Source organism: Phaseolus vulgaris, chromosome 7, assembly GCF_051622355.1.
Source record: "Phaseolus vulgaris cultivar YP4 chromosome 7, ASM5162235v1, whole genome shotgun sequence".
In the NCBI taxonomy this organism is placed as follows: Eukaryota; Viridiplantae; Streptophyta; class Magnoliopsida; order Fabales; family Fabaceae; genus Phaseolus; species Phaseolus vulgaris.
The window spans coordinates 50,402,565-50,420,185 of NC_143504.1; the positions used below are offsets into that span (position 1 = coordinate 50,402,565).

General features: G+C 35.1%; 3 protein-coding genes across 3 annotated transcripts; 1 reads left to right on the forward strand and 2 right to left on the reverse strand.

Annotated features, from left to right (window-relative positions):
- Nucleotides 1–1,153, reverse strand: PRA1.E (prenylated RAB acceptor 1.E). Its single transcript, XM_068636949.2, has one exon. It carries the CDS (start codon nucleotides 1,066–1,068, stop codon nucleotides 511–513), a length of 558 nt encoding a protein of 185 aa, XP_068493050.1. The 5' UTR covers nucleotides 1,069–1,153; the 3' UTR covers nucleotides 1–510.
- A 3,420-nt stretch (nucleotides 1,154–4,573) lies between these two features.
- Nucleotides 4,574–6,120, reverse strand: LOC137828526 (1-phosphatidylinositol-4,5-bisphosphate phosphodiesterase epsilon-1, putative (DUF1685)). The gene is made up of 2 exons (XM_068635143.2): nucleotides 5,344–6,120; nucleotides 4,574–5,161 (listed from the first exon to the last, which is right to left on the reverse strand). Exons 1-2 carry the CDS (start codon nucleotides 6,056–6,058, stop codon nucleotides 5,082–5,084), a joined length of 795 nt encoding a protein of 264 aa, XP_068491244.2. The 5' UTR covers nucleotides 6,059–6,120; the 3' UTR covers nucleotides 4,574–5,081.
- Nucleotides 6,121–12,910: 6,790 nt separating this feature from the next.
- LOC137828151 (receptor-like protein kinase ANXUR2) lies at nucleotides 12,911–16,186 on the forward strand. Its single transcript, XM_068634603.1, has one exon. The coding sequence runs from the start codon at nucleotides 13,235–13,237 to the stop codon at nucleotides 15,821–15,823; it is 2,589 nt and encodes an 862-aa protein (XP_068490704.1). The 5' UTR covers nucleotides 12,911–13,234; the 3' UTR covers nucleotides 15,824–16,186.
- Nucleotides 16,187–17,621: the final 1,435 nt, after the last annotated feature.

Below are 17,621 nucleotides of genomic sequence, written 5' to 3' on the forward strand. Positions count from 1 at the left end.
TACAAACAAAATACACAACATTCAGTTTAAGGTTGAGCAAATGGTCAAAATTACCACGAGTAACACAGCAGCCAACAGAAACAGAACCGTCATCAGTAAGACGCCTTAACTAGACTACAGATTTGCGATGGAAAAAAAATGGGGTTATGCAGAAATAGACCCAAACTTATCAAATAGAATCTAAACAAGGAACACTGATAAATAAGCAAAATAGCTCCACGGTGATCGAATCTTGTTCCTCGGAAAATCCTCGTGCCTCTATGACAGAAATCGATAAAAACAACACCTAATTCCAATACTCAATGCTGATCAATGCCTCCCCACAAACACAGTAACAAACCCATCCCCTCTCTGGAAATCAACATACATGCAATTCGGAGCAGTCTTCAAAACCAAGGACCTGGTTTCGAAATTTGAGCCCTGCCTTCTCAATTGCACATTTATGCTTCTCAAACTTTGAAAGAAAAAAAAAACTCAAAAAACCGATGGTGGTGGCGGAATTGGATTTAATCAAATGGGGGTATAATTAGTTCTGAGAGGCTGAGTTCCCACTACGGAAAGCAATCTACTTTCCTCGTCAAGAAACAAATCTTCAGTAACCCTAAACGCAGCGTGCAGGCCAACGAACACCACGGCGACGATCAACGACAGCAAGACGTTGAGGCCAACGTGAGTGGAGACGAGCGCGATTACAGTGATAACGGCCAAAACGCAGAGCACGGTTCGGTCGTCGAGGGTTTGGTTGAACACGACGATGGGGCCGTGGCGAGAGAAGTAGAAGTAGAACCAGGCAACAAGGACGAGGAGGAAGACGATCATGGAGATGGGATGCCAGAGCAGGCTGAGGAACACGATGAGAAGTGTTACGGCGGCGTAGTTGTAGCGGAAGTAGCTGAGGTTTCTTCGGAGTCGGATCATGGCATCGTCGTAGGAGGAGGGGCGAGAGAGGGCTGAGAAGTCCAGGAACTCGCGCCATGGCGGGGGTGTGACGAGGGAGGTGGTGGTCGGTGGAGTGGTAGCGGTGGCGCCGGCGAGGGTGCCGTAGCCGGCGGTGGAAATGTTGGACATTTGTGAGTGTAGATTAGATCTGGAAGTGTGGCATGTCTGTATATACGATTTAATTGGGAATTGATTTGAGTTTTTTTTATTTCCTTTTCCCTCTCTTTAAGCCCTTTGATTTCCTTTTCTTTTGCTTTCTCCCCATTTCACTTTCCACAAAATAATATCTTATTTTCCACTTTATTACTATATTATTTGAGCAAAATAAATTAAAAAAATGCAGAATAAAAATTAACGCCCACCAGCACAAAGCACACATTTTAATTTTTTTTACAGAATGAAAATAAAAATAATGAAAAATATAGAGTGAAAGAAATGCAACAAAAATAAAGTAAAATAATAATAAATAGTATTTCATCATTACTTATTTTTATTAATAATGATAATATTAATTAACAAAACTATGACACCCTCCAATTTTTATATATATATATATACGTTATTTATTAGTATTAACGCAATTTTTTAAAATTTCTTTGTGCCGAAGTTTTATTTTGTGGTATAACTGATTTTAAAATAAAAGTTTTACATTTCTTTCTGGAACTAATAATAAACTCTGGCCTCATGTACACAACACAAGTTCCAATATCGTGGTACTTGAAAGGTAATGCTCCTCCAAAGAAATTTTGAAGAATCCTATTAAAAACTAACACCTTAGGATGACATTTCCACCATCTTTTACTGCATATCTATTAAATTTCAAAAAGTAGTGTTAAAACTCAGATTATAAACTCTTTTTGCTAAAACTTAAGTTGAAAATGAGCATTAAAAGTTAATTTAATGCGACATATCAAACATCAGTTTAATTTATTCATGTAAGAGCCGTAGATATCATAGATTCAATTTTTTGAAGTTACTAAACTTGCTACTGATCAAATCATAATAAAAAAATAATATACACGTGTCATTTTTTAAATATCATTCATTGGTTTTATTATGAATAACTAAAATTTACTTATTTTACGCGTCTAATTATGGATATTAAATTCAAATAACTACATTAAAATCGAAAGAGAATGACTTCGATAAAACTTGTTTTAAAAATTATTTTATGTACGTTGATTTTTTATTGTTAAGAAAATTCATAGATAAATTACAATTAAGTTAGTCGACACTTGTTAATTGAGTTAGTCTCTTTAACATGTTGGTTCTCTTAAATAGGTCTAGCAGCTAATTTAGACTTAAAAGTTGAACAACTTGGTGTTAAAACAACTTTCTTACATGGAGGCATAAAAGAAGAAATTTATATGGAGTAGTCAATAGGCTATGAAGAACTAGGCAAGGAACACTTAATGTGTCGTATGAAAAAAAGTTTGTATGGTATAAAGCAAACACTCATACATTGGTATAAGAAGTTTGAATCCTTCATGACTAAGCACAATTTCAAGAAGATAATTGGTGACCATTGTGTGTTCATCAATATGTATGAACATGAGAACTTTATTATCCTACTATTATATGTCGATGATGTGTTGATCATTGGACAAAATAAAATCAAAATTGTTGGTTTGAATAACTTTTTAAGCAAATCTTTTGCCATCAAAGACTTAGGTCCTGAAAAAGAGTAGGTGACCAGTGATCATTTCAAGAAGTTGATATGGATATCACTAGAGAAGTGCATTGAGAAATTTCTCAAGAGATTCAACATGGATAAGGCAAAATGTGTTAGTGTTCCACTTTTTGAACATTTCAAGCTAAGCACAATGCAATGTCCAACAATGAAGAAGAAAAGAAAGAAATGAGCATAGTGTCTTATTCTTTTGTGATATGAACTCTAATGTAAGTCATGATTTGCACAAGACGAGATATTGTCCATGTAGTTGTTGTTCTGAGTTGGTTCTTGTCCAATCTTGTCAAAGAGTACTGAAATGTAGTGAAGTGGATATTGAGATATTTTAGGAGAACTACCAAAATATGTTTATGTTTTGGTAATAAAGATCTTGTGTTGGTAGGATATACAAATGCAAACATGGTTGGAAATGTAGATTTTAGAAAATCCACATCAGGGTATCTAACTACTCTTGGAAATCCAAACTCCAAAGGTGTGTTGCTTTATCAATAACTAAAGCAGAGCACATTGCCACATTTGAAGCTAGGAAAGAGGTAAAATATCTAAAAAACCATTAATTGGGTCATGCTCAAATGTTCTTCACCATGAAAACCAAAGTGCAATCCACTTAATTAAGAATCCTACATTTCATTTTTGGACAAAGTACATTGATTATTGTTATCATTGAATATGTTAAGTTGTAGCTAGAGAATATTCATATAAAGGACAACTGGTCTGACATGTTGACCAAGACAATTTTAGTTAAAAAGTTAATCGACTATTTTTTAGGACTTGGATTAATGATATCCCTTAATTAAATCAGGAAAGAGGATGTTTGTTAGGAATCTTGATAAATAATCCACTGAATATATTCAGTGATGACCATTCCAAAATCTTGAAATTATATCTTAACTCTTGAAGACTATGAAGTTCGGTCTAAATAGTTGAAGATAGTTTTTTCAAAGTATCTTGAAAATGTGACAAACATTAATTGTGCATTATCTCTTTATGAATAAATATTTTTGTTCTTATCTATATAAAAGAGTATTTGTGAGGAAGACAAAGACAAGCACGTGAGAAGAACAACATAGTGAGTAAATGAGAGAATTGATATTCAGCATAGTGTGAGATTAGAAAGTCTAGTGAATGGCTAGAAAGACATTGTATTTCATCTTAGTTGGGTGAGATTCATTGTTATCCTCATAGAGTGAGAGAAACAAAAGATTGTGATCCTACTTTCATAGTGGAGATATCTTTTGGGCTATTACTTCTAAAGTTGAGGAAGGATAAATTCTTCTTACACCTCCATACCTCTCCTTACACCTTCATATATTTTTTTAATTTCAACCTTACCCTTATGAATATGTTGGAATTTCCTGTTACTAATTTTTTTCCCTTTTTTTCGTGCATACCGAATTATAAAATTCGTAACACCCACTTATTATAATATATGTATTATGATAGTACAATCCAAAAATTTCATATTCAAAAATACCTAAATTTTGTCTTGATGTTAGCATGAAATACCTAAATTTATTGTGTATGATATAAGTACCTAACTTCTCAAATAAAATACATGAATGGGCATAAAGATATTTATCATGTTGATATATATACTTGTTTATCTATGCTTTAAATTATTAAAACACTCTTAGTTTATTTATATTTTATTTAAAAATTTATAAAATTATAATTTCTTCTATGTTATTAGTAGTAGAGAAGAAAATATATGAATATTTTTACATTAAAAGTTTCAAGAGAAAAAATTTCTTTGTTTTGATTTTTACATTTAATAAATATTTTGACAGGTAAATAATAAACATTTCTTTCCTTCTTTGTAAAAGAATTAGTCATGTATGAATATATTTGTATTTCAAATAAAAAATAATAGGGCAATTTTTGTTTTTACTAGCAAGAATCCAGAAAATAAAAGAAAAGGATAGTGAGAAGGGAAAGAAAAGCAATATGGCATAATCAACAATTACATTTTGCAAGTGTATGTTTTACAATCAAGTCACAACAAATCAAAGGATGTCCTAAGCTAAGGAAGGGCATAACTGATAATCTACTTAATACATATATACTCATGATTGGTGTGAAATCTCTTGAGTGTCTTGACAGTGCATGTTAAGGAGAGGTCTTATCCTAAACCCAGTTTGCTATTGTTATTGTATTTTTTACCATTGCCACCCAAAAGTAGCTATACCAATTCTTATACGCCCTGCCAGAGACAGTTTGGGATTAGAACAGCAAGAAGAGAATACGTCAAGACAATTTTCTGCTCTAACCAACTTCCAAATTCAATCCAACAAACTCAATTTCTTAGTCTGCAACAAAAAATCCCTTCTCAAAGATTAATCATATCAAACTTTAAGCATACTCTTTCTTTTCTCCCAGTTTCTTCCTTTTTTCTATGTTTTCTGCTTTTCTTTCGTCCCCTCACTGTATATAGAACATCCCACAAATTATTTTCTCAAGAAGATTGCATCACAGAACAGGCTACGGCTTGAGCCCAATGCCTTAACTTGGTCTTCACGTGTTCAGGGTCATCCCCTGCAAAAAATACTTTTACTTTTACCATGCCTTCAAATTACCAAATCATTATTATGCCAATTAACATTGCAGAACATGTAAGTTAAGAAAGAGTATAAGAATGAAAAGTAACTGAGAAACTACATGCATATTTGATATAAGAAAAAGTTTATAAGAGGATTGAATGAAGAAGATAAAGAGACCTGGGCTACAAATCTTCCAAGAGTCAGCGTCACTTCTAGGGCTTCCAAACGACGAAGAACGACCTCCGAGGGAAGAGGCACGGCTCTGAGGGGTGGAGACAGGGCTGGGAGACAACCTGCGGTTGACAGCGAAATAAAGGTCGAGTGCAGGCAAGGTGTTACACAGTCTCTGGCCATCTTCCTCGTTGAATCCGAACCCTAGTTCTATACACCCTTTAAGCTCATGCAGATCCTCGTCCGTCAAATCATCACATACCGTCGAACTTCTCCTCCGCTCCTGCATTCGCCTTCTTTCCCATGCAATGTCTCTTGGCTTCTCGCACATAGATAACTGCTTCGACAACTTCTTATTGTTCGACCACAACGGCGGTGCCAACAACATGTGTTGCAACTCCTCGTCTGACTCGCTGGGCGATGAAGAAGAAGAAGAAGAAGAAGAGGAGGAAAAGGCCGTCATATCATGATGATGATAATGCTCCTTCTGCTTTGCCTCGCGCATAGTTGGAAGGCAAAGGGTGGTTATGAAGGACTTAAAATTGATGTTGTGACGGCGGAGGCAGCAAGGGGGAAGCACCCTGCGTGTCCTCGCCGTGAAGGGAAAACGGATTATGGCGGATAAATTAATGAATTGTTGGTGGAGTGCGATAGGGAAAAGGGAGAGGATAGAGTGTTCTAATATTGGCAGGTTTTGGGTGGGGCTTTGAGATTCCACCATCCATTTGTAACTGTCAGCACCAACATTTTAGGAGCAATATTTAGTACAATATGTTGCATCTTCGCCTTTATTCAAGGGCGTTGCTACATTCTGGTGAAATCTTTGGGATCATACGTAACAATAATTCAACTAAGAAGGTTTTGCTTTGCTTAATATTGCCATCACAACTCATTCACTTCCCTGTGACGTGTCCACTTCAATCTTCTTTTCACTTCTGCATTTTAAACCATCACTACCTAAATTCATGCAAAAAATTCCTCGTTAAGCCTCGAAAATAAAGGAACATATACCCCATTTCACGCATCAAATGAAGTAATCTTGTTTCTAGTTATTGCTTAGGTTTCAGAATTCGAATGCACCTCACTGTTTTCAAATTCTCTGTTAGGCCTGGTGTGTAGAATTATATTACAAAATCAACCACAAAATAAACCACTATAATAGTTCTATACATTAGAGATTAAGTTGAGTGTTTGATATATAAAAGTATTTTAGTTTTCCATCAATCTGAATTTTTTAGAATATTTATTTTTTATTAAAAGAATTTGAGTAAATTAATTTTATTTTATCAGCTAATTACAAAATTTAAGACATAATTTTTTAAAATTTTAGAATAATTATTTAAAAGGCCATTCCAATAATGATTCATTATTAACGACATTTTACTCTGGTAAAAGTAAAAAAAAAAATGTTTTTTTAACTAGAAAAAAAGTTTTAATATTGTAAGAGTATTGTATTTATCTCATGAGATAATGAAAAAATATATAATATTATATCGTTTGATTTATTTAGTATGATAAATAATTAAAAAAAAATCATTAAATTATATTCAAACTAATTGTAACATTATTTAATTTCTAAGTAATGTATATAAATATTTCTAAAATATTTATGATTTGAAAAAATCATCATTAAATGAAAAGAATTTTATAACATAGCCCTTAGCCTTTGTTGGTCACAATGAAAGAAATTGAAAAGGTGGAAGAGAAAATGAATGCGTAAAAAATGAGGGAAAAATGAAATCGTTTGATCGAAGTTAAATGAGAAAGTAAATGAACAGAAAATGTAAATGATTATATATTTGGTTGGAAAGCAGAGAAGAAGCAAAATTGAATACATATTTTTGATAAATAACAATTTATTTTAACTTTCATTTCCATTACTTTTTTATTGAATAAATTAATCAAAAATTGGATTGAGCATAAAGGCTATTCATCAATGGCAAGTCAAAGTGATGAAAGTTATATACGTAAGAATGTACGTGGAATTGATTTTGAAAAATAAAAATATATTGAGCATACTCCAACGCATATATAGAAAGGTTAAAGGCTTATCTAAATCATCATAAAAAAAAGACCTTACAAATCACTACCACCTAACTCATTTATAACCTTATACATAGAACCTGTAATTACAGTGATAACCAAATACACAAATGCAACTTCCTACTCTTGAAGTGTTGTCCTAGAAGAAGAGAGTGTTAGCAATTCAAAAACATCACTACAATTATGTATCAGAAAAAAGTCTTATGTGTACGATGATTGAGAGTGCTCCAGCAAAGATCCCATGGTTCAACTTTCCTTACCAGCAATTATATTGCTTCTTCTTAACTTCAAAAGCCGAAGTTATTCCTTTTATGGTTCTGTTGCCATTCTATCTCTGTCATTATAAGCATTTGATGCAGAAACAAAGCATATGCATGTTTTGCTATCTATCCTTCTTCTGCATACCACCTGAGTGTTGAGACTCTGTTGTGATGCCCTCCACTTTGAGCACATTGGTGTCTGCTGTTACACATCCTCAAGCGTCAAGGACCTCCAAAACTGTTGCAACCTCTTCTGATTTTATGCTTTCCTTTACTCGTTTTCATGTTCCCTGCAAGCACTAAACATACCTTTCCCAACCATCTAAAGCAAAGACAAGGTTTAAGGCAAAAATAGCATAGAGATGAAGACTTACTACAATACACCATCAGCCAGAATAAGCTTTGGTGATAGTCACCCATAGGAATTTGAAAGCTATCTCTGTTGTTTGTTGTACAACCTTTTGCTACATACGAATTTTCTTACCCATTTTGCTACGCACGTTTTAGCTTCAAGATTGTTTTTAAGATAGCAATTAAAACAAAAACATTGAGTTTTATCAGGGTTTACAACTCTATTATTTAGTTTGCATAATTCTTTGTTTTCTTGCTTGCTCTATGATAGAAGTGACCACTCTAAAAAAATTATAGTATACACAATAGTAATTATCTCCGCTTAGATTCAACTTGAATAAAGATTGAATTATGTGAACAGGAATCATAAACATGCATATTATTTGAATCCATATCTAGAGATTGAATTGACTAATATTGAACATTTTAAATTGAACATTACGATGAGAATGAATATGTATAATTTTATTTATTTCACATACTCGGACAAAAAAATGCAATTTTATATCCAACTACCTTAAACATACAGATACATCAATGTATTACCACGAAGAATTATAATTTAAAAATAAATTTTAATTTATTTTCTAATTTCAACGTTACTTTCTGTGTCATTCTGACTCTGACTGAAGCTAAGGGGAGACCAATCCCAGTGTGAAAATCAGAAAAACCTAGGCGTATAATTACAACAAAATCATAATAAATAAATAAAGATGTCCCTGGAATGAACAGTAATGTGGTATCTCTTATTCCTAAGATTCAGGGTGCTGATTCCATTAAAGATTACAGGCCAATTGCTGTTGCTAATTTCAAATTTAAAATTATTTCCAAGATACTGGCGGATAGGCTTGCTCTTGTGGCTGCTAGAATCATTTCTCCTAATCAATATGGGTTTGTGCAGGGTAGACAGATTCAGGATTGCATTGGTATTGCTTCTGAGGCTATTAATATGCTTTCTAAAAAGGTTAGAGGAGGTAATGTGGCTTACAAAGTTGATATTCATAAAACTTTTGACACTCTGAGTTGGAAGTTCTTATTATTAGTTTTGAAACGCTTTGGTTTTCACCCCTCGTTTGTCAGTTGGATTAGTACAATTCTCCGTTCAGCTATGCTTTCTATCAGAATAAGTGGTAGTTTGGTGGGTTTTTTTCCCTGCAGTCGAGGTGTAAGACAAGGTGATCCATTGTCTCCTTTACTTTTTTGTCTTGCAGAGGAAGTTCTTAGTAGAGGTATTTCTAAACTTGTGAATGATAAGAAGATTTTAAATATGGCTAGTCCGAAAGGTTATCTCACTCCCTCTCATATTTTGTATGCTGATGACATTTTTATTTTCTGTAGGGGGGATATTAAGTCTCTTCGAAATTTGAGTACTTTTCTTAAAACATATGGTGATTTTTCTGGTCAATATATTAATAACTCTAAAATTAGTTTCTTCACCATGGATAATTCTCCAAGATTTGTCACCAAAATTCAAAATAATCTTTCTTGTAGTCATGGTTGTTTGCCTTTCAATTATTTAGGAGTGCCTATCTTTGTTGGTGCTCCAAAGTGTCGATTTCTTCAACCTTTGGCTGATAAAGTCAAATTGAAGCTAGCATCTTGGAAAGGTAAATCTCTTAGCATGATGGGTCGGATCCAGCTGGTCAATACAGTGATTACTGGATTTCTAGCTTATAGTTTTAATATGTATAAATGGCCAGTTTCTCTTATTAAGCAAGTTGGTGCCGGAATTTTATTTGGACTGGTGATATTATGAAAAAAGGTATCGCTACTGTTAATTGGGCGAAAATTTGTTCACCTCTTGAGGATGGAGGCTTGAATATTATTAATCTTCATCATGAAAATAATTCATATCTTCTTAAGCTTGCTTGGAACTTCGCTTATAGCAACAAACCTTGGTCTTTACTCTTGAAAGCCAGAGTTCTTAAATCAAAATACGAGTTTAGAATGGTTTATAGATCCTCCTCTCTTTGGCTTGGAATTAAACAATTTTATTCTATCATACTTGATTATACTTCTTGGACTGTTGGTACAGGTTCTTTTATTAATTTCTGGAATGATAAATGGTGTTCTACTACTTCTTTAGCAAATATTGCAGGGTTATCTGATGGGGCTAACATTCCGGATACAGTCTCTCAATTTTGGTCAGGTTATGATTGGAATATTCCTTTATCTTTACAGCAGATGCCGCATTTTTTTAATCATATCATGGTTATAGAGGAACAAGATATTCCTAATTGGATTCTAGATGAGTCTGGTCGTTTCACTCTTAAATCGGCTAGGACTTTTTTCTTGGAACCAGGAGTTCCAGGTGGTTGGGGTAAGTTCATTTGGTCTTCATCTATTCCACCTTCCAAAACTTTAGTACTCTGGAAAATTTTTCATGGGAGACTTCCTACAGATCTGCATATTCAGAATAAGGGTTTGCATATATGTTCTATGTGTACGCTTTGTGAAAAGCATGAAGAATCTATTCAACATCTATTTTTTGAATTTTCTAATGCATTACATATTTGGAGTTGGGTTCGACAGATTTTTCTTACTTCTCATTTCTCTAATAAGGATGATCTTCTTTCTTTTATTAAGAGTGATGGTAGTCCTTTGGTTAAATTGATTAAGCTTGCTGTGACAACCTTTTCTATATGGATGATATGGCGTATGAGGAATTATGCTAGATTTCAGGATAAGATTGAGGTTTCTAAGGCTATTTCGGTAATTAAAGATTTAACTCGTCTAGTGGGAAATTCGTCTAAAGCTTCAATGAAGAATGATATGTTGGATTTCAACGTGATTAAGTTTTTTGGTATTAAGACTCGTAGTGGGAAAGTTCTTCATCCTCTTCCAGTTAGATGGGAATTTCCTTCACCAGGCTGGGTTAAAATTAACACTGATGGGGCTGCTAGGGGGTATCCTGGTCTTGCTACTTGTGGAGGTATTTTTCGTGGGAGTATGGGAGAATTTATTGGTGCTTTTTCAGGGTTTCTTGAAGTTCAAACTGCTTTGGTTGCTGAGTTTTATGGAGTTATACATGCTATGGAGGAAGCTCAAAAGATGGGACTTACTAATGTTTGGCTTGAATGTGATTCTGTCTTGGTTTGTGCTGCGTTTACTGCTAGGACTACTGTTCCGTGGATGCTTCGTAATCGATGGAATACTTGTCTTAATTTCTGTAGGACAATCAGGTTTAGGGTTACTCATATTTTTCGTGAGGGAAATGCATGTGCTGATAAGTTGGCTAATTTAGGGTTCATTCATAGACAATCATTTCATTGGTATAATAGACTTCCATCTAGTCTGTTCTTAGAATTCTTTATGAATAGGTATAGTCTACCTATGTATCGTTTTTGTTAACATGTGGGTTTTGGTCTAGTCCCCCCATATTTTTGTATTTTCTTTCTTTTTCCTTTTTTTAATAATACTTTTTTCATGTGATGGCAGATGATTGTTGTTACTTGAGATGTCAGCCTAGCTGAGATGTCAAGTTGCATAGTGATGCCTAACATGAAAATTTTCATTAAAAAAAAAAAATAAAGATCGAAATGAAACCTAGGCCTATCAATAAGTAAAAGAAAACTAGAATGAATAAAGGATAAAAAAATTATTTATTTATGCCTGTTAGCTTATACACCCAAAAAAATTTACACTGTTCGTCGCGAATGCCCTTAAATTAATTTGAACCAACACTTTGTTTTTAACAATCACTTGGGGGATTTCAGGATGAGTACTTTGCCATCGATTTTTTAGTTAAAATTTTATGCAATTTAAATATCAAAAGAACTTATCATTGGATGCCTAAAAAATCTGATGTAACTCATTATTGCTCTGATTGAATGATTCGAATTTTATCGACACGTTTTTTATTTAATTTTTCTATTGATGCAATAAATACTGAAATAAGTTTTCAAACCTTACATAAGCAGTGGAACTAAGTTGATGAGGGTCCTGTAACTTGTAATTAACTTACAAATAAGTTGATGGTTCAAGATTGACTTATTATTCAATGAATTTAACTAAAAGTTTGAATTTATTTTGTTAAAAAAAGTTTAATATAAACAAGAACAACCACAAGAAAAATTATCTTTTTAAACTCTCAAAAGGTTTTAGATTCATACTTTGCGTACATGTATTATCTTGCTTGGAAAATTTTGCTTCATATTATAATTGTTTTTTTAATCAGCATATGATTGTGTAACAAGATCAAATGCATAATTTATTTTAGTCTATTAAAATATGTATGTTTTTACAAATATGGCTTAAAAGATTTGACCGTCACGAAATATCCATTCATTTTATTTATGACAATGCAAGTAGGTTAGTAAAAACAAGTCTTACTTGAAAATATAATGGAATTAATAAATAAACCATATTAATTACTATATATATATATTGTTTTACAAAAAAAAATCATTTATTTAGATTTTTTTTCAGATCAATTTGGATTTAAACACTCTTAGATTTCATTGTGCATGATTTTAGCTAGTAATGGTTATGATTTTTCATATTTAAACACTTTTCAGAAAGGAAAAAAAAGTAATTAGTTATTATCCTAAATTGATTATCCAATAAATATCAAACTTGGTGAGAGTTTTTTCTTAACGTGACGTGTCTTCCAGTTTTGTATTAAAAAAACTCTCACAACATGTAGGAGTCCCATTGTATAAAAAATTACACTACTAGCTCTTAGTAAATTACATTATTTACATCTTTTAAATTTCTTACAACACTTTTCTAAACAAAACATTTGTATATAATTAAATTATATAAAAGTAAGCACTTTAAGAGTAAAAATAGCTGATGTTAATGTGGCAACCCCTAAAAGCTCAATTACGATTCTCGCTCTCTATCGTCAGTTCCTAAGAGGGCAACAAAAAAAAAATCCGAAATCCGAATTGGGGAGCAAACCAAACCAAACTAAACTAACTCCTCATAAAAATAAAATTCAGGGTGGTGTCGTGTTTCTTGCCTGGTTTGGTCCGGTTCCACCAATCCAGGTTTAACGTTTACACCTGCATGAACGATCCACGCCGATGATGGAATAGAGTTGCAACCATCGTTTCCATCACATAGCACAAACACCAATCCAAAACCGTTTGTTGTTAGTTTCTGGCGTACAGGAAAACGGAAGAAAGCAAACCTTTTATTCACCTTTTTGGCTCCTCGATCATCACACCACAACTCAAAATCTTTTCCTGTACGCCCCATCCTGTTATCTTCCACTTCTCATTCGATTCCCTGCTTCAACCATGCACACCCGTGCCAGTCTCTTGCTGCTCTTTTGTTTCCCCGTTTTGTTAAACGCCGCACCCTCCTCCGACAATGCTGCCGGCGACTCCTTCTTGCTGGGATGTGGGTTGGCCAAAGAAGGTGGCAAAGACAGCGACGGAAGACAATGGACCCCCGACGATAAGTACCTCTCAGAGACCAATTCCCTCACGTTCAAAGCCTCTTTCCAAGACCCTTCGCTTTTGTCCGAGGTTCCATACATGACAGCACGAATTTTCACAGCCGAAGCATCCTACAAGTTCCCCATTCAAGGCGACAAACGTTACTGGCTCAGGCTCCATTTCTACCCCTCCGTTTACAACACCTACGACCCCGTTAACTCTTACTTCTCCGTCACGGCAAACGGCCTCAAGCTTCTCTCCAACTTCAGCGCCTCCATCACGTGCCAAGCTCTCTCACAAGCCTATCTCGACCGCGAGTATTCCCTTGCGCCTTTGGATTCCGACACTCTCACCGTCACCTTCACGCCCTCTGACAAGCACGATGGAGCTTTTGCTTTTCTTAATGGGATTCAGCTCATCCAAATGCCTGACTTCTTTGACGAGGCTCCCTTGGTGGGTTTCGATGACCAAACCATGGATACCAAGACTATGCATTTTCAGACCATGTTCAGGTTAAACGTTGGAGGACAATACATACCTCCAAATGAAGATTCTGGTCTGACCAGAATGTGGTACGATGACAGGCCTTATATTTATGGTTCTGCCACTGGTGTCACCAACCAAGCTACCAAGGAAGAAAAAATTGACTACAAAACCCTGCCAAAGTCCATTGCTCCTCTCAATGTCTACTCCAGTTCTCGATCCATGGGAGGCGATAAGAATGTCAACATGGGCTATAATCTTACGTGGATATTCCAAGTTGATCCGGATTCTATGTATCTTGCCCGGTTGCATTTCTGCGAATATCACTATTCCAGATTGAATCAGATTGCTTTCAAAATCTACATCAACAACCTCACAGCGGAGACTAGTGCTGATGTGCTTGGGTGGTCAGGAGGTAAAGGAGTGCCAACTTACAAGGATTATGTAATATATGTGAAAGATGAGCCAGGTGATGATAAACTCTGGCTTGCTTTGCACCCTGCACCTGAAACAAAGCCAGAATTTTATGATGCGTTACTCAATGGGGTGGAGGTGTTCAAGGTCAATGACACAGATCTCTCTGGTGCTAATCCTCAGCCTTCTGACATGCTGGTTAATCATGAGCGCAAGGAAAAGGCTTTCCAAAGCAAACATGGGATTAGTAGGACTTTTTTTATTAGCAGTGCTGCTGGGGGTGCTGCAGGTTTTGCCTTGGTGGCTGCAATAATTGGTGTTGCTCACCATAACAGAAAGAGAGTTCCGGGATCATACACCCCCTCGTCCAGCTGGCTGCCTCTTTATGGCCATTCCCACACAGCAGGCACCAAATCCTCAAGATCAGGGAAGAGTGTGGGCACTTCCAACCTATCTGCCATGGCTCAAGGACTGTGCCGCTATTTCTCCTTACAAGAGATGAAGCACGCAACTAAGAGTTTCGACGAGTCTAACGTGATAGGGGTGGGAGGGTTCGGAAAGGTTTATAAGGGTGTTATTGATAATGGGTTCAAAGTGGCAGTTAAAAGATCGAACCCGCAATCAGAACAAGGAGTGAACGAGTTTCAGACCGAGATTGAGATGCTGTCCAAGTTGAGACACAAGCATTTGGTGTCCTTGATTGGCTTTTGCGAGGAGGAGAATGAGATGTGTCTGGTTTATGACTACATGGCTCTTGGCACCATGAGGGAACATCTTTACAAGGGAAGCAAGCCATTGGACATGCTAACATGGAAGCAAAGATTGGAGATCTGCATAGGAGCCGCAAGAGGCCTTCACTACCTTCACACGGGAGCAAAATACACCATCATTCATAGAGATGTCAAAACAACCAACATTCTCCTTGATGAAAACTGGGTTGCCAAGGTTTCAGATTTTGGACTGTCCAAAACAGGTCCAAACATGAATCAAGGTCATGTTAGTACTGTGGTGAAGGGTAGCTTTGGGTACTTGGATCCCGAATACTTCAGGAGGCAACAGTTGACTGAGAAATCTGATGTGTACTCGTTTGGAGTTGTGCTGTTTGAGGCCCTTTGTGCAAGGCCTGCTCTCAATCCTACCCTTCCGAAGGAACAGGTAAGCCTTGCGGAATGGGCAATGTACAACAAAAGAAGAGGAACACTTGAGGACATCATTGACCCCAGCATCAAAGGGAAGATCAACCCTGGAAGCTTGACCAAGTTTGCTGATGCGGCTGAGAAGTGTGTATCTGATCTTGGATTCGAACGACCCTCCATGAATGACCTCTTGTGGAATCTCGAATTCGCTCTCAACTTGGAACTAAAGTCCGATAGTTCAACTGCGCCAAGTCAGGACGAAAGTGAGTTCTCAGAAGTAACCTTGGAAAACAATGGCATGGCAGCTCATTACAAAAACCTTAGCATTGAAAATGAGAAAGGGCTTAGACAAGACTCCATTAATGATAATCCTGCTGTCGTCTTCTCGCAAATTGGCAATCCAACAGGACGATGAACATAAACCACAAATGGAAGCCAGGGTCAAGATTACATAACCAAGTTTTAGAGTACACAGTTTCATTTCTTCTTCCATTCCTTGGATTTTCTACTTCTTTCGTTTCTTCTACAGTTGTCACGTTAAATAGCTCACTAAGTCTGATTGTCTATAGCCCAATAGCAACCCGTTGTTGTATAAAAAGACAGAAAAAGCAAGGTCACCCTGCTTGTTAGGTGTAATATATAGCTGAATATGTATAATATTGTTTATAGTTCATCTGAATCAGTATTGTGTCTGCGAAGTCAGCAGTGTCAGGATTTAGACTATGTAATGTGAAGTATGATTCTGCATAGAAAGAACTTGGAATTCCTTCTTTATCTATATCACTCCATGCTGTAAATTGTGGTAGGATCATAGGTAACGTTACGTTTTCATTTATTCTATTTTGCTTTGCCTAAGTTCAACATGGTTCATGCAGCATTGTTTCTCTGAATTGTATAATTTAATATTTAATGTGCTATGTAAATGTAGAGATGAGGATACATAAGACTCTGATTGTGCTATGAATGCTTGATTTTTATATTTTTCCACAAAGATCATAATAAAGAAATCCTGTTTCTCATGCTCTGGTTTCTTGATACACATTTTTTATTTACTTTTGTGCAGTAATAACATATATTTTAAGGATGTTAACGATCTAATGTTTTTTTGACAAAATAATTTATTCCTTAATAACATGCTCAATTAAATCGTACACTATTGATAGACTAGATGAGATGACTTATTTTGTCTGAATTTTCTCTAGAAGCAGTGAACTGATTTACTCATATTTTGATTTGTTTAAATCATAATCAAGAATGGAATGCAATTTTAAGGTTTAAATTTTTAATTCACATATATTTTTGATTTAATTTAAAATCGGGTGAAAGAGTTGCAAACAGCAAACAGCAACTCGTGACAGTAACCATATAGGCCCTGTGAAGGCTAAGGTAATGCGGCCTAATCCAAAAGTTTCATAAAGATGACCAAAAAAATCTAAACTGATTATTTGCGGGTAAAGTTCACAGAAACTAAATTTCTATTTTTAATAAATACAAGCCAATAATAAGTATGATCAACTTATTAAAGAGGTGAATAGGAATATGATGGTATCCAATTCTCAAATATATGAGTGGTTTTTATTTAAATATTTTTTAAATTAAATAAGCAAAATATAATTAGTAATTGTTCCTATAGGCTATCTCACCGAATTCTCCCAAGATGTAAAGTAATTTCTCTTCTAACAAGAAAAGGTGTGAAAATCGTTTGAGTGAGAATCCACTTACCGGAGATACTATGACGCTCAAGTTAGTAAGAGAATTTAAAATGTTTATCAAAAAATGTATTATTAGTGTATTTATCTCGTTGAGGCTCCCGCATGTTTTGCATAATTTGTTGTAGCAAAGGCACGTCGCCTTCATCCTCAAGTTGCGATGTTTGTTTTGTATTGTTCATGGTCTCAATATCTCTTGTGAAAGAAACAAGACATCGCATAAACATAATAGTAGGATCAAGTTTTACTAGGCTCCACGAGGAGCACTAATGTTCTTATCGACTACTTAACATAATTTTCTCCAGATGATTGTAAAGTGATTCTCCTACCGACAAGGATCAACATGTGAAAATTTGTTATATAACTCTTTTAAAACAAATTTAGTAGTTAGTTTTGGTTCTATTTTCAAAACAAAACAGATGTGTTGTAACAAAAAGTGGATAAGCCTTCAAGGGTGTTTGAATAAAACATAATAGTTTTACTTCTATTCTACCAATATTTGTG